The 15,289-nt window shown below is 30.2% G+C and overlaps 2 protein-coding genes across 3 annotated transcripts; one reads left to right on the top strand and one right to left on the bottom strand.

Annotated features, from left to right (window-relative positions):
* Positions 1–30: 30 nt before the first annotated feature.
* Positions 31–474, bottom strand: LOC137809252 (uncharacterized). Its single transcript, XM_068610387.1, has one exon. It carries the CDS (start codon positions 472–474, stop codon positions 31–33), a length of 444 nt encoding a protein of 147 aa, XP_068466488.1.
* Positions 475–4,704: 4,230 nt separating this feature from the next.
* On the top strand, positions 4,705–7,847 carry LOC137809668 (protein GET1-like). Of its 2 annotated transcripts, none has more exons than XM_068610768.1 (7): positions 4,705–4,866; positions 5,067–5,146; positions 5,666–5,736; positions 6,458–6,516; positions 6,598–6,679; positions 6,865–6,914; positions 7,712–7,847. In XM_068610768.1, the coding sequence occupies exons 1-7, from the start codon at positions 4,756–4,758 to the stop codon at positions 7,781–7,783; spliced, it is 525 nt and encodes a 174-aa protein (XP_068466869.1). In that variant the 5' UTR covers positions 4,705–4,755; the 3' UTR covers positions 7,784–7,847. The 2 variants fall into 2 exon arrangements, with proteins under 2 accessions (XP_068466869.1, XP_068466868.1); XM_068610767.1 differs by having other exon boundaries at positions 5,064–5,146.
* The last annotated feature ends 7,442 nt before the right edge of the window (positions 7,848–15,289 follow it).

Genomic DNA, 15,289 nt, shown 5'->3' with positions numbered 1-15,289 from the left:
AACTCGTGCATCAGTCAACGTTTCACCGTTTCAATTGAGTTGATTCACCACAGTCTGTACACGCGTAATGTAGTCAAATACACTCTCTGGCTCCATCATCTTCATGCTCTCCAACTCGCCATGAAGAGTTTGTAGACGCACTTGCTTAACTTGGTCGGCTCCTTTGAACACCTTTTTTAAGATGTCCCACGCTTCTTTTGAAGTAGTTGCACTGACAATCTTCTCAAAGCCCGACTCATCAACCGCTCGGAACAACATGTATAGTGTCGCCGTATCCTTTGATCGCATCTCTTTCAACACCTTGGTTTGAGCCGTCGTATAACCCGTGGTATTTGTTGGTTCTTCGAAACCTTCTTCGACCACCTCCCATGCATCTTGAGAACCGAGAAGAGCTTTCATTTGAATGCTCCAATTATCATATGTGGTCGCCTTTATTAACCGTGGTAGCGGTATTTCACCCATCACATTCGCCATTGGCTCTTGATACCAAATTGTAAAACAAACAACCACTCACACTTGAATTTTCTCTAAAGAAACACTCTTCTTTGTATTTCTCTTTATTGTATTTCTTTATGTGGTGCATCTTACAACTGATAGAGCATCCTATTTATAGGCTTTAGGAAGCTCTTCTAGAAAAATCTTCATTATGGCCTTAAAACCTCACTAACAACATAATTAAAATCCCACTCACAACTTTTGACCTTTCACCTATCCTAACTCTCATTCTACTATTTTCTAGTAACTTCTAATTTTAAAACCCACACATTACATTTAAAGTTTATTCAACAGATATCGCATCATATCATATGCTTACGTACGTGTATAGAAGCCCTGAAGCTTTATGGAGGAATTGACACTGATGCTATGTTAGGATTAGAGAGTGTGGGGAGTGGAAAGTTGAGGGTGTGGGAGAGTGGAAGTGTGAAGATTTGAGAAGAAAATTGAGGTTGTTTGGATTGGGGTATGTTAGGCTCTGTTTGCTTCTATAGATGTACTGTTCATAAGGAAAGAAGTGAGAGGATATCAATTGTTTGGATCCAAGGTTTTGCGGGGAAGAGGATGAGAGGATATACATGTGAACAGTAAATATCCTCTCCCCTCAAAATGAAGAGATGTAGAGGGAAAATCACATCAGCATGTGTTATTTCCGAATTTACCATCATTCATCTGCAAGGGTTTTTAATATTAAAAAATAGTATTTTTTTATTTATATAAGATGTGATTTATTTTCTAATTTTATAGTATATATTTAATATTTTAAAAAATTACTTGAAGTTCTCTTTTTATTTAATTTGTTGCTACGTTTATATTAATATTTTTTTTTATAATTATTATGTTTATGAGTTAGTAATTTATTTGATAATAGTTTTTTATGAAATTATTTTCTATTGTTAATTACGTTATATTATTTTTTAGTATTTTATTATTATTTTTCATTACTATAGGGTTTTTAATGATAAAATATTTTATTTATATAAGATCTGATTTATTTTCTAATTTTATAATGCATGTTTAATATTTTAAGAAATTATTTGAAGTTTTGTTTTTATTTAATTTGTTGAATACATTTTTTTTCTAGTTGTAATTTTTAAATTATATCTATTTATATTTAATATATATTTATTTTCCAATTTTAATTTTTAAATCTACGAAATATGTGAAAGTTGTTTATTTTTAAACAAAAATAATTCATTTCATTATTAAAAAATTTTAATAGGCTAGGATAAATTTGTAAAGTAACATTTAACAATTTAAAATTATTATTAATAATGATGGTCCAAAACGTGAGAAAGTAAAGGCATCATGGTCTTTGCATACATCTTAGGTGACTTTCATCTTATTCCACTACCCTTTCTCTTCAATTATGAGAGCACCCTAACTACCTCCATCTTTCCATTCACCCTCACCTTCAACCTCCCCTCTCATAGAAGCAAACGGGGGGTGACACCCATTCACCCCACCCTTAACCTCCACCACCCCAGAAGCAAACATAGCTTGAGGGACTCCAACATTCTCATAATAAGAATGGTTTTTCCCACACCCTAATTAGATCAATCGACGAAATCAAACTCTATGAACAGAAAATGAGGAGAGGGAAAAAGGGTGGAGTTAGGTTTTCTCATGTCGGGGAAGCATTTTCTAGGACCATCCATGGTTTCTTTCTGTTTCTGCCGACACACATGTTTTTGTCACTCCAAATCATCATCATAATTAAAATTATCCAAAATGTCTAAACAATATTTTCGAGACAAAATACATTTTGCACTTTAAAATTTGTAATATAAGTTTCGAAATTATTTGTTGGGTTTAAAACTAAATTTTGAATTCTAAAATGTAGAATACATTTTAAACTTAAAAAATACATTAACATTGCACTCCAAAAGTACACACCTAACAGAGCAATGGAAATCACTCAAATTAAACCAGAATTGAGAGAGAATTGAATGGTAAATAAAAACTCAAATCTGCCTTGAATAAACATTTTCATACAAAAATATAAAAAAAAATTAAGAAAGCAATAGAAACAAAAATGTTCAAATCCTATAACAGTGAATGAAATGAAGCTTTGAAACTTCTTTTATAAAATTCTGAATCTGTATTAATTATCCCGTTCATTTACATCTCAAACCTCAAGAGCCATTAAACATTTCACCGATTTTATTCCCAAACGGTTGGCTTCCGCATCATAATCTCCACCTAAGCGATGTGGCTTCGACGACTACTGCCAGCGAAGAACCTTCCAAAACTTCAAAACGACACCGAGAGCCATTGAAACATTTCACCGATTTTATCCCCAAACGGTTGGCTTCCGCATCGTAATCTCCACCTAAGCGATGTGGCTTCGGCATCTATTGCCAATGAAGAACCTTCCAGAACTTCAAAACGACACAATATTTGAAACAACCTTCTATTAAATAGTATTACTTTTAAATAATAAAAATTAAAAAGTAACCAAATATGAACAAAAAAACAGGCATAACTTGCTCATATCCTTTTTCTTTCTCTCGCACTTGTAACCATTTGTTCCGGTAGTTCCTCTCTCTTTGGGTATTGCTGATTCTCTTTAACTTTAGGTGTTTTTTGACTCTAAGGGACACTATCGAACTCTTTGGTGAGTATTTGTGGTTTCAATTTGATTGCTTCCATGTCGAACTCGCGGTGCCTCCTTGCGTTCTGGATCTCTCATGGCTTCCTCTCCTCTTAGTTGCCTTATAAAATGAGACGTGTCTCTGCTTTGAACGCTTTGGGAAGTGTGAGGAGGAGGAAACAATGATGGTTGTTGTTGTACAGTGGTGATTGAAGAAGGATTGAGACGGGTGAGAGTAGGAGAAGAACATGGAGCGTGAAGGAAGAGAGTTCAAGATGTGTCAAAATTTATGAACATTTTTTTCTTTGGAGTCGAAATATAAAAGAGAAAAGGAATTAATTTTCAAAATAAATTATCTCTTTCAATTCAAAACGGTTGCTCCATTTATTTCAAATATTTTTTAAAAAAATAAGAAATGACGCAATGCCCAAAATAATGAAATAAAATCAAATATTAATCTAAGGATAAAATAGGAAAAAATTTGAGAGCAGTTAAAGTGGAGAATCCCCTTTATCAAGCCGCCAAAGATATTGTAAAAAAATTAATAATGGATAATTTGGTGAATAATACTTTTTAAATAAGATGTTAAATTTAGTGAATCCTAAGCCCAGTTTGCGGGCAAAGCTTTTATGCCTATTGTTGCTTTGATCTACTAGATATTACATAAGTTGGAAGTTTGGTAATTTGTATTTAGTTTATTATTTTATTTTTTTTCAACTTCTTTGCCATGGAAGACGCGAATTCAATTGATATGGTGATAGATTCTACAACTTCCAATATACAACCCTTGCATAAGGCGTTTTATGAACATGAAAGTTACTCTAAACTTGAAATGGGAAGATCTTGAAGAACATTATCATCTGCATTATGTTTTGACATTGTTTGCTGCTCCAATTTTTTTAAGCCTTAATCTTAATCTTGATAACCTTACAAAGTTCAACATTACACCCAAGTCAAATCAAAATTTAATATTCAAAAACAATAAAATGAAAATATAAAAAATTAATGTAAAATTTTAATAAAACTATTATAAGTGGTGCACTTAGATAATTTACATGTCTTCTCATATAATTTAATATTTATTAAAATTTCATGAATATATAAATAATAAAAATGAAAAATGTGGATACATCACGTGCTTGTGTTCCCACTAGTATAAATAAATAAAATTCAAAAATATATTATCTTAAAGTCTTGAATTAAAAATAATACCTTGATTTTTAAATTTATTAAATTTTATAAATAAGGTCAAAATTTTCTTACATCTCCTCTCGAAAATCCACATTAAAAAAATTAGAAAAAGAACAGTACTATACATGTACACACACCCGAATACCAATTTGTAAATATTAAAAATTATTTATATGAATTTAAAAATAAGTTTTATCGTAAAATAATCACACAGTTTTTATTTATTATTAAATCGACAATGGATGTTTTTCTAATATAGACTCTTACGATAAACATTTACATGATTAAGAGTTATAGGGCATAAACTAATTCAGAAGAACCATATATAAGAAATAGAGCATATAATTGTTAGTTATATTTTTACATTATAATAAATTATTAAATAATAATTAATTTAGAGAAAGTTAAAAACAGACAAAAAAAAAACTAACAAGAGAACACAGGCATTGGAATCGAAGCAGGGAAGCGAGTGAATTATGGAAGACGAAGGAAGCCATGTACGTGAAAGGTCATTAGCAGCACCTCTCATATTTTTGATTGTTGCTGCTTTTCAATTTGCATACTATTGCCTCGATCACGTTGCGAAGGTATCATTCTAACAATTGTTATTTAATTGAAATTTGAAACGAAAACAATGTTATACCCATTCTCACGATGAACCTTATAAATTCAAATGTCATATACCGTCCATTCTCATAAACTAATTAGAGGATCGATTGATGGTGAAGTTTCGTTCCTTTAACAAAACCTTATGGCATTAACATCTATGCGTATGATTTTCCAGCAGAGTGGATCCGATAGAGAAAAAGAAGATCGGTTGCGTGCAGAAATAAAACAACTTTTGAAGGAGGCAAGTTCAATGTCGCAGTAAGTAAGGCTTTATAACCAATGTTTCCTCTGCTGAAAATAAAGGGGGTGGTCCTCTTTTGGAACCCTTTTTTGTTTTGAGTTGGTGTTATCGTTTGCATTCGTTAATATTTTGCAACACTTATGTTTTGGGGTTGATAATTTGAAATTAAAGGATAAATCAACAAATTTGTGGAAAGTCTGACAGTAAAATTACATGCTCAATAAAAGAGAACAAGGAATGAGAAAAATTGAAGTGATCTTCGACAGAGACGTATTGATATTGACTACAATATTGAAGTTCATTTCAATTTTGAAAAAATAAAGTTAATAAGAAATATTTGGCATTATTTAGACTAGTAGAACAAAGGAGTAAAGTCAAGGCCAACTATGAAACTATTGATAAATTCAAATAGAGAAATTAGGCGGATAGGAGGAAGAAAAATTAAATAGCATAAGTAGAAATCAGTGAAATGGGAGATGACTGTAAGATATGATTGCAAAATTTATGGTGTGGTGTGTCTCTTTTTATCCTCTCAGGCCATCAACATTTGCACGAGCAGCAAAACTCAAAAGGCTGGCAACTGCTAAGGAGAGGGAACTTTCAAAGTGTGAGTTTATTTCTTGTTGCAAGTTTTCTACTTTTCCTATTTTATTTCGTGCAAAAGCAATGAAGTGTATATTGAGAAAAACCAATTGTTGTTATCTCTCTTATCAATAAAAATTTCTCAGAAGCTCTGGATAGCTGTTTAATATGGCTGCAATTAAGTTGCAACTTTTGACCCATCATTGCTCCATATTTCCAATCGTGCCTCTCTTAGTTTACTTACTCTAATGAGTTTTCTATATTTATCTAATAGTTTAATTAGGAGATTTTGCTTATAAAAACACATTGCTTGGTGTGTATCAACTGAATTAAAATTAATTGTAAAGTTTTCTTTCTACTTTCTGATGAGTGTGTGACTGTTGTACTTCCTACAGTGTAGATTAAGACATTGCAAAGTTCAACTTTAAATTAACAAAAATGATGTGTATCAGTTTATGTGGACTTTACAAGCACCATGCATATAAAACCAAAGTTGATGAACGGATGAACAATGCAAGGTTATCTCAATTTTTGCAGTAAATAGTAAATATACTCTATGCTACATGAGTAAGAATCTCCTTAAAACTACAACAATATGTGTATATTTAGTGATGATTGAAAAACAAATGTGATTAAATGTATTATATGAGTGTATATTATGTACCTATAAAGAAAGTTTGAATAAAACACTTAATTTAAATTCATTTTCTTGAGTTCGTTAAGTTATAGTTCAAAATATTATGCAGATCGACATTCAAGTCACAAAGATTATGCTGTATATTCAAAAGTGGTGCTCATATTTAAGGTATCTTCAGAAGTGTGTGTATGTTAACAAAATTTCTTGGTAAAGGTTTATAAGACACTACTTTTTGACTTTGCCATGTAGTATTTAACATATGCAATGCTGCTTATGTGGTTTTGGCGTGTTCCTGTGGCTAGCGTACATCGGCAACTTGTGCAACCATTTGGTAATGCAATAATGACTGAATAGTACTTTGATTTACTAAGTTGCTTATTTAACCCTTTCATTCATCTGGACAAGATCTGCATGCGATATAAAAATCAGCTTTTAATTGTAACTTGTGAATTTCTGAGAGAGAAGAAACAAGGGGCTTTTGCTTTGACTTCTGAACTTATTTTACACTCTTTGTAGGGAGCTTGTTATCATGGAAGTCCGGAGGAGTTCAAAGTAACAGTGCCCCGGTAACTATTGTTAATACCTTTTTCCCTTTCTTTGTATTTTTTTTTTTTAACTTTGAGGAATCTTTGGATTGGGAGTCAAAAACTAATCGCTTAATGTGCATGGTTGCCATGATGTCATCATTTTTGAAGTGCAGACTTCGGTTACTACTACTATTAGTCATAGGATTTAATTCAAAGAAACTTGTTTTTTAAGATTAAAATGGTGCTTTTTTGTCTTGATTACCCAAAATTACATTTTGAAAAACTTTTTTAGCTTTATCTTACAATTTAAATACGTGTTTAAAAGTTTAGGATAATGCATGAAAGTTTCTTAATATGTTCATAGCTTGTTTTCCTCTTATTTTAATCAAATTTCCAAAATAACTTGTAAACAATTAGTTTGAACTTATATTTTTGGTAAATATTACAATTTATATAAAATTAGTTTAAATTTACTTCTTTTTAAATTATAAAAAATAGTTATATATAAGTGATTACCAAATAAGAACTTGTTCAATAATTATTTAATGAAGTTATTTATCAAATAGTAAAAGAAACTAGTTATTTTTTAAAATATATTTAGTTACTATTAATATAAAATAAAATCGACTAATGAAATAAACTCTTGCTAGCAGAAAAATGACTAAACTTTTGGCAAAATTCGTATATCATTCGAATCATTTTTTTCTATTAGTAGTAAAATATGAGGAGAGTTGGGAACTATTTTTATTTGTTTTTATATTTATAAGATTATAAGATTTTCGTTATTTTTTTTGGAATTTAGAGTTGTTTCTAATTGACTCTTTTTATCATTGCAGATTGGGATAATATCTTGGTTAGTAATATGCGCAAGAGTTTGCAGATTTGTCCGTAGAGCTTATAGCAAATAAATAACATTTTTTTGGATCATTTTTATAGTGTTTTCAATTAAAAGTAAAATAAAAAATAAAAAATATCAGGCCTAGTTTTGAAGTAGAATGAAGATGTGGTTGTTTCTTCCTGCACTTTCATATATTTTTCTTTTACCTCCATCAATTTTCTTATTTCTAAAAATATCTCTCAATAATATTTTGAATTATATAATTCATAAGTTTTTTTTTAAATTTGTAATTAACTTTCGGATTACATAATCTGAAAGTCTTCTTCTTTTAGATGCATGATTAGTTTCTGAATTATGTAATCTGAAAGTCTTTTTTTAAATGCGTGTTCGGATTATATAATCCAGAAACTACTCTATGGAAGTGACACAAAAAGGTTAAAAAAATATTTTCACATTCCTAGTAGGAGTGTCATAAAAATAATCTATGGAAGTGTTAAATAGATGCCACAATTGTAAGAAATTCGGTCTCGTGTTTCTCTTTCATAATAATAAGAGAGATGGAGAAGGTTTTTTTAGCTTCTAATAACACCTCTCTACTAATATATTCACCCGTCCTTCCTTACTAACCAAACCTTAGGGGAAAAAACCCCAAAAAACTTATTAAAATTTTATCCACCCTTTTATATACATCCTAAATGAATATCTTTAATTAAATAAATTTTAACATACAAAACAAAAATTCTTACAGAAATTGACATTGAATTTTTAAAATTCAATGTTAAAATAAAAAATTATTTTATCTTTTACTATTTTAATTTTTTAAATTATATTTTTAAACAATAAATTTAAATATTATTTTTTTAAATATATATTTTAAACAACAAGTTTAAATATTAATTTTATAAATAAAAACATTAAGGTAAATAAAAAATTAGAAATTTAAAATATGAAATTGAAATATAACATAAGGTGTGAATATTTGTAAAAATAAATACACTTAATTTTTTTTATTAAACATTCTATATATGTTTTACTAAATGGTGCATATTTTGAATATGTTATTTTATCAAAAAATTTACAATTTTTTTCTAAATTATCCTTTCTAGTAGGAATAAAACATTTACATATAAAAACTTAACATTTCAGACAAAAACATTAAAGTGAAATAGTATAGTTTTAAATTATTCTTTCAAAATCTCTCTTTTTTTTAATAAAATAATTTTTGACGAGGTCTTTTTTTATGTTAAAAAATTATGTGAAATTTCAATTTTTTTCACTATATATTTAAAATAATTCATTTAGAAATTTCCTAATATAATCAATTATTAAAGATTTAATTTTCAAGTCCTTCTTATTTTTTTTCATTTTGAATAACTTCACAAATTTCCTAAAAAAAATTTAAAACATGAGAGCATGAGCATGAAATTGATAAACATGAAAAATCATGAAATTGAAATTAATAAGCATGAAACTAAAATTCATAACAAATTCATAACATGAAATTGAAAGAGGTTGTGTCCATAATTTTTAGATTATTTATTGTGATGAATTATAACATTTTTTTAATAAAATTTTAAAATAAAAAAAATCTTTTTTATATTGTATTACTTAAAAGATAAAATATATAATGATATTGTAAGTTAAATCATTAGTACATATAAATTAGTATATATAAATTAAGTTTTAATTATTAATTAGTTCAGTAGACATATTAATTAATTAATTAAAATTATATTATTATACAAAATTAAAATGAGGTTTTAATTAGTTTAGAACTTATATTTTTGGTAAATATCACAATTTATATAAAATTGGTTTAAATTTACTTATTTTTAAATTATAAAAAATGAGTTATATTCGGGTGTAGTAAAAAATCGCTGTTGCCGAATGTGAAATATTTCTTAAGAAAATATTTATCATTTCATATCTATTTTTGTCAATAATTATAAAATATATCATTTTATTTTTAATTTATCTTTTGTTTTTTTTTTTAAGATGTCTTTAGGCTGAAAATAATTATTAGTAACTACGATAAAACAATAAAATATACAATTTTGCTGTAGAAACAGTTGATGAATGTTATCGAATGGCAAATATAAAAAAAACTAAATATGTTAACACTCCTCTCCCCCTCCCCCTCCCCCTCAAGTTGGGAATAGATATTTGTCAGACCCAGCTTAGATTTGAGAGTAGAGAACTGTGCGGAAGGTGACAATCAATTTCGATGTGTTTGGTGAGTTCATGAAAGACTTAATTGGACGTTATTTGAAGGGCAGATTTTTTGTCACAGTACAGGGTTGCATGCTGGGAGTGAGGAAGATGTAAATCCTAAAGGAGGTAAGACAACCATTGTAGCTCATGTAGTGGTGGCAAGGACTCTATACTCGGCTTCGGAGGAGTTGCGGGAGATAGTTGGTTGCTTCTTTGATTTCCATGATATTAGGAGTCTCCTAAGTAGATGGAATATCCAGTGACAGATTTGCGTGTGGTAGGACTAGTTGCCCAGTCAGAGTCACTAAAACCACAAAGGTGAAGTGAGCTAGTATGAGAAAAATATAGTCCTTCACCAGGGGTGACCTTGAGGTAACACAAAAGATGTGAGACAGCTTGTTGATGATGAGTTGTGGGTGCAGATATGAATTGGCTTAAATTGTGGACAGCGAGGGCGATGTCAGGTCGCGTGTTGGTTAAGTAGATTAGAAGTCCAAGGAGTCTTTTGTATTGGGAAGTTGCATTAGCATCAAGAGGGGTGCCTTGATTGGGAGAGAGACGAGAGGTATGAGCCAATTTCGTGAAGAAGATCAAGAGTATACTTATGTTGACTTAAATGAAGACCAGAACTGTTGCGAGCAATTTCCAGTCCCAAAAAGTAAGTGAGATGACCTAAATTTTTTATCTTGAAGTGATGGTGAAGGGATGCAATAATTGTATTGATTTCCTCCGTGTCATCACCAATTAAGACCAAATCATCAACATAAACAAGAATAACAGTGAGTTTATCGTTATTATATTTAAGAAAAAGAGAGTGATCAGCAGTAGAAATAGAGTAATTATTTGATAAAAGAAAAGTAGAAAGCTTGGCGTACCATTGGCGACCACCTTGACGGAGGCCATACAAAGATCGTTGAAGCTTGCAGACATGCTGGAGAGAAGGAAGAGAGAGGCCAGGTGGGGGGTCATGTATACCTCTTCATGGAGATCACCATGAAGAAAGGCATTATTGACATCAAGTTGTTTTAAAATCCAATTTTTGGTAGTGGCAACAACAAAGAGAAGGCGGAGGGGAGTGAGTTTAGCAACAGGTGCAAAAGTGTCTAAGAAATCAAGTCCTTCAAGTTGGGTGAACCCTTTGACAACAACTCTAGCTTTGTGGCGCTCAACAGTGCCATCAGAATGGTATTTGATTTTATATACCCATTTACAAACAATAGTTTTCTTTCCTTGAGGAAGAGGGGTAAGTTGCTAAGTATTGTTAGAAGCAAGAGCTTGAAGCTCATCTTGCATGGCAGATTGCCAAGAAGCATGTTTGGAGGCTTCATTATATGTCCGAGGTTCAGGATGAGAATTGATAGAGGAAATAATATTTCTAAAATTGGAAGATAAGGAATTATAAGACAAGTAATTATGAATAGGATATCTAATACTTACAGTGTTAGTTGCAGTGTGGAAATCCGCAAGATAGGCAGGTTGTCAGTGAGAACGAGCTGATCTTCTTGGAAATTGGGGTGAGGTGCTTCCTGGAGATGCAGGCGATGATAATTTTGGTGGAGGTGCAATGTTGGATGCAGGAGCAGAGACACTATTTGCTGGAAGATAAGAGGATAATGAGCCTAGTGGAGAGACAATATTGGGTGCAGGAGTAGAGGCACATGCCTGGGCAGGAGGTGCAATATCAGAAGAAAAAAAAAATCAAAAGCAGAATTATATGCATTAGAAATAGGGAGAGATAAAGTGTTAGGGTCCTTAGGCAAGCCACTGTCCAATTTATATGGAAAGTGGTTTTCATGAAAGATTACATGTCTTGATATCTCTATGCTATGAAACTTTAAATTTAAGATAATATAACCTTTTGTATTTTGCGGAAAGCCAAGAAAAATACCTTTGATAGATTTATCATCTAATTTTTTTTCCTATGTGCAGTAATGGTACTAGCATAACAGAGACAACCAAACACTTTTAAAAAGGAAATGTCATACGGTTTTCCAAACAACTTTTCATGAGGAGTGATGTTATTAAGTAATGGAGTAGAAATAACATTTATTAAGAAAATAACATGATTTACAGCAAATTCCCAAAAAGTAGGAGGAAGATTTGCTTGAAAAAGTAAAGTTTGGGTTACATTTAGTATGTGTTGATGTTTACGTTCTACAATGCCATTTTGTTGTGGTGTTTCAACACAAGATTTTTTATGTATAATTCCCTTTGAAGCATAAAAATTTGACATATTGAACTCAACATCATTGTCAGTACGAATCGTTTTGATATTAATTTTGAAATAATTTTGAACGAAAACAGTGAAGTTAATGATGTGCTGACGCACTTCAGATTTGTTATGCAGCAGAATAACCCAAGTATAATGCGAGTAATCATCAACAATAGTCAAGAAATCACGAAAACCTTGCATAGAAATTATGGAACATGGTCCCCAAATATCAAAGTGTACAAGATCAAAAATAGCAAAGGTAACAATATTACTTAAAGTGAAAGGAAGTTTTCTCTGTTTTGCACGACTACAAGTGTCACATACATGATGAGTATCAACAGTAATAAAAGAGTATTGTTTGCTTAAGGCATGTAATCTTTCAAGTGAAGGGTGTCCTAGTCTATAATGCCACAGTGTTTTGTCTGTGCTATTACAATTAATAAAAGGAGCAAAACAATGCGATTTAGAACGGCTAGAAGCACACAAGGTAGTGACAAGGTACAAGCCAGCGGTGGCTTTAACTGTACCAATCCTCTCTAGGGTGAGATTGTCCTGTATAATGCAGTGAGTTGAAGTGAAATTTAAAGTGCATTTAAGTTGGTGTGTGAGTTTAGAAACAGATATTAAGTTCAATTGAAAATGAGGCACATATAACACATCAGACAAATCAAACTTATCAGAAAAACGTACTAAACCAGAATATGTGGCATAAATAGTTTGGCCATTTGGAAGACTAATTAAGACAGGTTTAATTCTAGTATAAGTAGTAAAAACGTTCAAATTGTGGCAAACAGGATCTGTGGCACCAGAATCAATAATCCAAGATTCTTTTATAGCAGATAGTGAAGAGAGAAACTTACATGTTGAAGAATGCTCAGTATTAGGGATTTCATCCGCAGAGAAGGTGCCGACTTGATTAATTTGAGTGTGAGGGGCAGGATCCTCAAGGTTTTGCTGATGCAAAATGATGGTCAGGAATTGGCACTGCAGTGATGTAAGTTTAATCCCCTTTACATCCTGTTCTTTAGGAAAAAGCTAAAAAAATTGTCAGTAGTAATCATATTATTGGCTTGGGATGTCCAATTGGTGAATTTGTAGCCAGGAGGGAACCCATGCTTTTTATAATAGGTGTCGACAGTGTGGTCAAAACGATTACAAAAAATGCAGACTTTTCTAGTAGAAGAAAACTTTGAGGTTTTAACATTGCCAGAAGGAAAACCCACTTTGCGAATACAAACGACCTCCGTATGACTGTATTTACCACATAAATTGCATGTAATAGTGTGACTACTATTAAGACTAGGGTTTTCATTAGACATTACTGATAAGTGTCTAATTTCAGTAATATTTCATATTAAAAAATAGACACTTATGAGAATTTATTGCTAATTTACATATAAAATAATCCCTAATTTATGAATTTATACCTTTTAAAATTTTTTATGAGCTTTATTTGAATAAGAGCATTTTATTCACAAATTTAGTGTTAATTGCAGATTTTTAGGGAGGATTGAAGATTTGGAGTAAAGGAGAATAATTTGAGCTAAAAAGAAAAAGTTGGAAGGTCTCAGAATGGAAAAAGATGTAAGAGAAAGATTGGACATTTTTTATGTTTTATCACTTAGCCCATTAGCGTGACACAAGAAGCGACATAACCCTAGAAAACTAGGATAAATAGAAGGCTAGAGGCTCAACCCTAGTGTGCTAGATTGAGAGGAAAACACCATAGAGTGAATTGTAACCCAATTGGGAGAATGGAAGGTGCTAGAAGTATGCGTGGCTAATTCTATCCTTTGGGATTTAGAGTAATATGCTCGAACTCTTATGTATTGAGGTGATATCTTATATTAAAATATTCAGTTCTTGATTGATTATTAGTATTGTTGTTTTACTTTTAATTTTCCGTGACAAATTGAGAATCTTAAATCTGACTGGAAAGTATTTTTAGGGTTCTGAACTAAATAACAATACTTAACATATTTGAGTGCTAGGAATAAACTTGAAATGTTAATTGTTATTAAACGTCTGAGCTTCGTTCTAAGTTGTTCTTATAATTATGTGAGGTATCGATAGTTAGGGGACATTTTTAAGGATTTTATATGCGAGGAATTGATATAAATGATTTTTATACAGGCATCAATTTCAATCAAAGAACTTAATATTGACATGTTAATCAAAATACATGAGAGTGAGAGAGATGAAACCTAATCCCTATTTTTCCAACTTGAAACAACCAATTTTTTGTCTGTTTTCTTATTGATCATCGCAGACACAACCACTTTCAACACACTTTTAATTGTTTTGTTCTATATTTAGCGATTATTGTACTTGATAATTCATCCTTAGGGACAAATAATTACTTATGACAAAGCGGTACACTTGCCGTAAAAAGTCATGAAGTTTTTTGTGCCGTTGTTGGGGAACATATTTGATTTGTTGAGTATAGTTTCCTAAATATTGTGAATATTTTAATTGTTTTGATTTGTTTTGATTTTGTGTTTATATTTGTTATTGTTTTTATTTTGTTTTAAACATATTTGTTTTTATTTGATTTTATTTTAATTTGCTGATTTACTTTTATTATTTTAATTCTTATTTTGATTTTATTTGTTTCTATTTATTTTCATATTTATTTTGATTATTCTTTTGATTTTGTTTTTATTTTATTATATTTTATTTTAGTTCTTTTTAGGTTTAGTTACGTAGTTATATTTAGGTTTAGGTAGTTTTTATTTATTTGTTTTAATTATTTATCATTATTTGTTTTAGTTTTTATTTTTACGTAGTATCTTTAAAGAATTTTAGTTAGTTGTTTACAATTATAGATTGAGTTTTATTTTGTTTTAGCTTTATTTTATTTTGTTTTTATTTTATTCCTAGTATTTATTTGTATTTTTAAGTATGTTATTCTGTTTTTAGTTTTTATTTTACGTAAATTTTTATTTTTTTTTCTAAATATTTTAGATATAATTTCTTTTAAGTGTTTTATTCTAGTTTGTTTTGTTTTATTTTATTTTTAAATTTTAATCTGTAGTTTAGGCAGTTATTTTAGTTAACTAGTTAAATTTCTGTTTATTTTTTAAATCTAAAAAAAAAGATAATATAAATAAAATATAAAATATAAAATATAAATACTCTGTTTCTTTTTCCAAC

Source organism: Phaseolus vulgaris, chromosome 2 (genome assembly GCF_000499845.2).
Source record: "Phaseolus vulgaris cultivar G19833 chromosome 2, P. vulgaris v2.0, whole genome shotgun sequence".
NCBI lineage: Eukaryota > Viridiplantae > Streptophyta > Magnoliopsida > Fabales > Fabaceae > Phaseolus > Phaseolus vulgaris.
This window is presented reverse-complemented; position numbering and strand designations above follow the sequence as displayed.

Bases quoted from the DNA above. Each gene is read 5' to 3' on its own strand.
- LOC137809252 (XM_068610387.1), bottom strand. From the start codon at position 474: ATGGCGAATGTGATGGGTGAAATACCGCTACCACGGTTAATAAAGGCG.
- LOC137809668 (XM_068610767.1), top strand. From the start codon at position 4,756: ATGGAAGACGAAGGAAGCCATGTACGTGAAAGGTCATTAGCAGCACCT. The intron at 4,867-5,063 runs GTATCATTCTAA...ATGATTTTCCAG, and splicing joins GCCTCGATCACGTTGCGAAG to CAGAGTGGATCCGATAGAGA. The intron at 6,517-6,597 runs GTATCTTCAGAA...TTTGCCATGTAG, and splicing joins AAGTGGTGCTCATATTTAAG to TATTTAACATATGCAATGCT.